The 7311-nt window shown below is 37.3% G+C and overlaps 1 protein-coding gene across 1 annotated transcript; it reads right to left on the bottom strand.

Annotated features, from left to right (window-relative positions):
- Window positions 1-447: 447 nt before the first annotated feature.
- On the bottom strand, window positions 448-6148 carry BRIX1 (biogenesis of ribosomes BRX1). The gene is made up of 6 exons (XM_058170921.1): window positions 5949-6148; window positions 5652-5725; window positions 5504-5554; window positions 4791-4892; window positions 3180-3308; window positions 448-1788 (listed from the first exon to the last, which is right to left on the bottom strand). Exons 1-6 carry the CDS (start codon window positions 6139-6141, stop codon window positions 1516-1518), a joined length of 822 nt encoding a protein of 273 aa, XP_058026904.1. The 5' UTR covers window positions 6142-6148; the 3' UTR covers window positions 448-1515.
- Between the last annotated feature and the right edge of the window lie 1163 nt (window positions 6149-7311).

Genomic DNA, 7311 nt, shown 5'->3' on the forward strand with positions numbered 1-7311 from the left:
TGCCGCCTGGAAGTTACTATTCTTTGTGCTTCGACACTTAAAAAAAATCTAGTTCCTCCAATTTAATATTTCAAAAATTCAGCAATGCCAATGCCAAGAAAACTGTTGTAACACAAGAAATTACATCCTTGAATTTAAATTGCTTGGCAGTGGCTATTGAACCAACAAATAATGTAAACAAATATTAAAAACTATACATTCATGTCACCTCACATCCACTCTTTTTAAAATTAATCAGTGGAACAGCTTTCCTCCAGATGAAAGCTGTCGGTGCTCCCATCACTTGAGTTTAAGAGATTGGACAGTTATTTATCCAGAATAGTATAGGGCAGGGGGGTCTGCAAACTTGGCTCTTTTAAGACTTGTGGACTTTAACTTCCAGAGTTGAAATCCACAAGTCTTAAAAAAGCCAAGTTTGTAGACCCCTGGTATAGGGTCTCCTGTCTGAGCAGAAGGTTGGACTAGAAAATCACCAGAGTCCTTTCCAGCTGTGTTATAATATAATGTTATATAATATAATATAATATAATGTTACTGTTTTTAACCTAACAGGATAAATTTGCACAAACATGCATAGATTAAGGATAGTTATTTGTTTCAGAACAGTAAAGTATTACAGGATTGTGCATAGCTCAAAATTATTTGAAAGGGGTATTTGAAATGCAAAGGAGCACATTACTTCTTAAAGCAGGTTTGTGTTTCTTCAATTCTCACTCAGTTTACATTTTTTCAGACTCATGCAGGAAAAAAAAAGAACTGCTTTAAAATGCTGTTCTCCTGTGCATTTCAAAGCATAATGACTTCTAAAGCAAACCAACCCCTACTGTATAAACCTAATCTGTAATTCTTGTCCTTTTCCTTTTCTTTTTTAATGAAAAAGCAATTGGGGTGCAGTCCAAAACTGGTAAATGCTATGGAATACATTTGAGACTGAAGAATCTTAGTTGAGTATATGTATACATATGAAATTTTACCTCCAGCTATTAATAACAAAAAAGTTTTCCCTCACTGATAAGAAGTAAACAACCTCTAATACAGGATTAAGAGTTATCATTAATCTTCAAATAGGAATTACTGTAGGACATCTACAGCAAAAAATGCAGGAAAACATACCAGTTCCATAAACTATTAGTCTTCAAACTGAGGAGGCATTTCAGTCATTAAACTATTGGAAACTGAGTGGGTGATTTCTCAGTGTCCAGTTGATTTATGGTTGAGTTTATTTTTCCAAACAGCGGGTTAAGAGAGGTTTTGTTTGTTCCAGTGGGCTACTTTTCTTTTCAAAGTAGGCCTGAGAGAGATTGCTAGAGCCACTGGCTCTCTCTAACTCTGTGTTATACCTATTATCAACTTCCTTTTTTAAGTAAAAAAAGCAAGAGAAGCAAAAAAAAATGTAAAAATATTTAAGAACAGCCAATAAATGATTACAACATGCTTGATTAGAAAATTAGTGAAGTAACTGATTAGATCCTGTACTATAAAGTCCACTTAATCTCCATCTTTTTTTTCAAAGTTCTAATTCTGTATGCCAATTCTGCCAAGCTTTCTGTTGCACTTCCTCTGTCGTTGGTGTACTTTCTTCTTTTTCTTTTTCAAACTCATTTTTGGTTCTGGCCTCACCAGTTCTATCTCCATTGGCTTTTCTTCAGCTGGTGTTTCAAAAACTTCCTCAGTGGGATCTTTAGGAATGAGTGCTTGGTCTTCTTTACTCTTCAATTTCTGTAACTGTTTCATGTTTTGCTTTTCTCTAAATTTAGCAACTAGAGCCAGTCTTAATTCCCGACGATGCTGTAATAATAATAAAAGCAAATTAATATGAGTTCTGTAAGGCATCAAAAAACATTAGAAAGCTGAAAGTTGCCCCCCTCCCCAGTTCGAGGTTTTTCTATGGCAACTGAAAAACTTTGCAACCCTTCAGATAGTTTTATGCAACTGAACCAGAATGTTCCAGGGGTAGAACCAGAGCCCCCAATGTGCAAAGAATATCTGCCATCAGTTTCTCCTTCTTGCCAGTTTCAGTTTCCAGAAATTTTAATAACTTGCATTTTACTGATAATTCATCTTTTGTCCAGGAACTTAGATAGCTTTACATAAGTTCTTTTTCTTCACAGTAATGATCCTGTGAGATAAGGATGAGTTGAGAGATGTATTGGCTGCCCCAAAGCTGCCCAATGAGTTCCATAGTTGAGGATAAATTTGAACTTGGATCTCCAGTTCTAATATCTAAAGGGATTGTATTACACTATTTTCAGGCATATTACCTAAAACCATATTATGTAACTTGGTAATATGCTGTGTCTGCAATATCAAATAATGAACATGAATGTCCACTAAAGATCTAGATCTGTAATGGCGAACCTATGGCACATGTGCCACAGGTAGCACACAGAGTCCTCTCTACGGGCACACGAGCTGTCGCCCCAGCTCAGTTCTGCCGCGCATGGGCACACGCCTCCCACCGACCAGCTGGTTTTTGGGTAATTTTAGCGTAAGAGCCATCATTTATAATTTTGCAAATAAATTTGAACAAATGTACACATTTCTAGTACATGCCAAGCTCATTTGCACAAAAATTTCTGTGTAGATTAAGTGCACAGAATATCAAGTGTTTAAAGAAACATATAACAAGCTAATCTGATAAGATCAATAATCAACAGGCATAGAATACTTGTTTCAAGTATCTTGAGACTGACTCAAAGTAACCGTGAGTCAACAGCCAGCAGATTACAAGACTCTACTGAAGTTGATGCAGCAGCTTTCAGATATAGAAATGTATTTTGGATATATAGCATGCAAAGGAACCACTACCTTTTAAATAAAGACCAAAGAAACCACCTAAGATGAACTATCAGGGGCAAGTGCAGTAGTCATTAAGAGACAACTCAGCATAGTAGAATATTGGGGAAAATGACAAAATTCTGATATTTTTATTAATGGTTTGAGATGGTGCAGCCACAGCCATCAGGGTAACCAGTCAAGTTGCAGTAAGTGTGAGACAGATGATACTAGGTGTGAAGACACAGTTCAAGTCCAGCATCAGCCAAGGAAGCTTGCTGGAAGACACTGGACTAATTACCCTCTCTCAACCCAATTTATATCGTATAGCATTTTATGCTGCATAAACCACTTCGAGTACCTAAGAAAAAAGACCAGAGTTATCAAGAAGAATATAGTATTACCATATTTGGGGACTGGTAATGAGGGTTTTCATACAGGGTTTGTCCTCCAAAGCTGCCCTGGAAGATTTTGATTAGGTTCAGGACAAAACGAGGCCCTATTTCAACAAGAGCTCCATCTTCTTCTATGATCTGAAACAGAACAAAACATAGGGGTGTTTTGGCATTTGGAATCAAACTACTTAGCACTATTTGATCTAATATGTTAAAATTTTATCCAAGGGTGAAATGTAAAATTTGTTACTATCGGTTCTGTGGGCGTGGCTTGGGGGGATAATGTGACTGGGTGGGCATGGCCAACTTTTTTTTTTTTTACTTTTAAAAGTGTTTTTTCTACAACTTCTTTGGTTGAAGAGGCTGTAGAAAAAATGCTTTTAAAAGGCTCCTCTGATGATCCCAGCTGAGCCGCGCAATCATCAGAGGCTTTTAAAAAAACTTTTAAAAGCATTTTTCTGGCTGAAGAAAAAATGCTTTTAAAAGTAAAAAAAAAACAAAAAAACAACCTCTGATGATTGTGCGGCTCAGCTGGGCATGGGGGGGGGCAGGGATTTTTGCTACCGGTTCTCCGAACCACCTACTGCCATCGCTACAGGATCGGGGGATTTGGTCCAAACCAGAAGCATTTCACCCGTTTTATTCTGATTAGAACTTTGAAGCACCCATGCAGATGCTTAATGTAGATGCTTAAATGCCCATTTCTATTGCCTACGTTTTCCAGGACCTTCAACCTCAGTGTACCCAAATCTTCCTGGTTTTATTATACAGGAGTTTAAGGGCTTTTATAACCTGAACACCTGATATTTAATCCATCTCTTTTTGACCCAGGAAAAAACCTGGAAACTAGGAGGTCAGTGGAAAGTTTTCATTGGAAAAGAAAACCATTGCTTGCAGCATGAAATTGAAATATGATTCAGTGGCTATGTAACCATTATATATGGCCCATCATTATACAAATCAGCTTGAGCAAGCTTTACATTCAAACTCTGTTCTCCCTTTGAACACTGTCACATCAACAATTTCGTGTAAATGCACTTTCCCATTATAATTTAAGAGATTTGACAGCATACAAATTTGATAAAATAAATTCCAAGCTCTGGTTAATTACTGTGTCCATAAACAAGAAATCATGGAATTATTTCTTTCATTAAACTTCAATTAAATTTCATAATTTGTCTCTGTACAGAATGACAAACTGAAAAAAAAATTCAGTTAATTAATCTGAAGGAAAACAATTCTTCCAGTCCTGTGCAAAACAAAAACAAAAAATACAAGAAGCAGGCAAACTTAGCTTGCCTTGGTTGGTTTTTACAATTATTACTGTAACTATATGCACCATTGTTACGTACATCATTTCCAAATTCAGGTTGCTGGCTTTGCTGTCGACATCTGATCAATTTTATCAAAGGTTTAAATATGTGTGTGTGTGTGTGTGTGTGTGTGTGTGTGTGTGTGTATTTTTTCGAAAGCTAATCTAGTGGGGGAAAAAAGAAAAAAAAACATTTAACTTCTTCTAGGTTGGAACTCAACGGTCCTGTTCTTTTTCAGAGGCCAAAACTTCAGAGTTCTGGTCACTATTGTTCACTAGAGCCCATAAGCAAAAAAACGGGAACTAACCTGATAATTTCGAAACCAGATCCTCTCATCTGTGATGGAGAAAGTGAAAACGTGGTCTACAAAAGGCTGACTCCTGGGATGATACTGTGGAGTACTAAAGATCTAGTCAAGAGAAATGAGAGCGCTAAGTGATCAATGCATTCATGGTCCCAGATGGGTATCACAAAGAACACACATTCCATTTGTCTGGTCGATTTGTGGCTATTAAAATAGTTCGAACACACAAATTGTTTATCACAAAGTCAGGCTATAAATTTTTTTTCTGTTTTCATAATACAAAGGTTGTCTACTTTTTGAATATTTGTTGAAGGCAACTTCAACATAACTTCTGTGTTGGCACTCTTGGTTTCTACAGACTATGATGTCAACTATAGTATATATAATGGAGACATTGAAAAAATGAATTACAGCACACTTAGTTCAATTATGTTCACAGAAGTGGAGGCAAAATATGGAAAATCAAATCACAGCTGAATTCTTCAGACCTTACTATTGTATTTCCTTGTGGACAAAGTCTTACGGAGACTAATATTAATGTATAATGTGCAATTCCTACCGAAATAGGAATACAACCTATACTTACTACAAGTCTAACAAAACCTTGTTCCTCAAATATGTATATAAAATCCTGATCAAAGGATTCCAAATCTGCACAACACATCATGACAGATGAAGATTGCCCTTTAAGAATAAATAAATAAATATATACAGACCTGAATAAATAGCTCTTTCAGCAAAGCATAATGCGGTTTCTGGTCAAAAATCTATCAAAGAAATTAAAACGTTTAGGAATAAGGAGAAAAGCATGAGGATTATAGACCATAAAGAAGAATAGTCGCACAACTGCAGGTTTATTCTTACTGGATCGAAAGAAAGAACAGGTCGAGAGCCTCTCAAACAGTTTCCAGTCATCTTCAACTCAGCCAACGTGTGAACTGTAAACAATATCAAGTACAATTAAGAATGTACTGTCTGCTATGTGGAGAAGTTGTTTAAAAGAGAACAGTATAGCAGCTAATCACAGTCTACAATACTAATTTTTGCAAATGCCCAACATAATTACCTCAAGCATTTATTTTTTTGGTGGATTGTTTGGAAGCAGTTAAAATATAATGATTGTATTAGAAAATATTTCACTCAGTAGGTGGCTGTACTTACTGTTCTGGACTAAAAACTTGGCTGATGGTCCATGGGGAACATTTGAAAGCCTAAAACAGTTATGGAAGATAGTTAGAAAAAATATTAGCATTTCCTTAGTAATTGGTCTATGGTATAATGTTTTTAACATATGAAACAGATGCCTGAAAGTGTCCCAAATATAGGTACTAAAAGGCTTTTGTAGTTTTGTCATTGTTTTGCTAAGTTTCAAATTGCCACTAGAACACTGATGTTTTGGCTTGTTTTTGGAGTAGGAACATCCAAACCTCTAGGCAGGGGTGGGCAACTATGATAACTTTACAAACTGTGGACTTCAACTCCCAGAATTCCTCAGCCAGCAAAGCTGACTGGGGATTTCTGGGAATTGAAATCCATTCATCTTAAAGTTAAGAAACACTGCTCTAACCTTAGAAATACTTTTCAAAGCCAAAGTCCAAGACTCCTTAAAGAAGCCTCCAATCATATGAAAATTTACAATTGCTACTAAAGGAGGATACTAACCAACCCCTCCACCCACCTCCCAAGTTACTATATACTACCTTGGCCAAAGACATTATCCAAAAAGGTAGGATATAAGAGCATTAAAAGTCTTTCATTATACAGGTAGTCCTCAGGTTACGATCACAATTGAGGCCAAAAATCATGTTGCTGAGTGAAACATTTGTTAAGTGAGTTTGCCCCATATGACATTTTATCCATCTGTAGTCCAAGCACAGCATTGCCTGTCGCTCCTCTCTTTCTGCACTGCCCGCTCTCACCCTCCAAACCTTCCACTTTCTGCTTGTTTTCTGCTGAAACTTGTTGAGTATCCTTTAAATCCTTTTGGATAGTCACAATTTCTGCTCTTATTTCATCCAATTTCTTGTCCATATTAGATAACTTTTCCAAAATTCTCTCCATCTCTCCAGCAGTTGAAATCCTCAGGCAGGCACAGTATCCTTGTAATTTCCTCCGGATCCACCAGGGGGCACTCACAGGAGCAACGAGTCCAGAGTACAGTTAGTCAACCAGGAAGCCGAAGGGAAGTGATGTCATCAAAATTCTCATAGTGAAGGGAAGCTGGCCACCACTGTTCCCCAGAAGGAGGGCCTCAAACCTTCCCTTTCTCCATCACCTCTTCTCTCAGAGCTCCACAAAACGGTAATCTTCTTATTTTAAGTTCTCCTCTCTCCATACAGTCTTCCAACCGCAGGAAAAACGCACTCAGCACTCCACTCCTCTTCCTCATATTCTTTCCTTCTCACTCATTCCAGTTCCTTTCTCAGAAATTGATGATTTACCAAACATAAATGATGCAGCGGCCTCCAGCTGATCAAAGCGCATGCCATCATGCCGGTCGTCCTGGATACTGCATCGCAGTTGA

Source organism: Ahaetulla prasina, chromosome 2 (genome assembly GCF_028640845.1).
Source record: "Ahaetulla prasina isolate Xishuangbanna chromosome 2, ASM2864084v1, whole genome shotgun sequence".
NCBI lineage: Eukaryota > Metazoa > Chordata > Lepidosauria > Squamata > Colubridae > Ahaetulla > Ahaetulla prasina.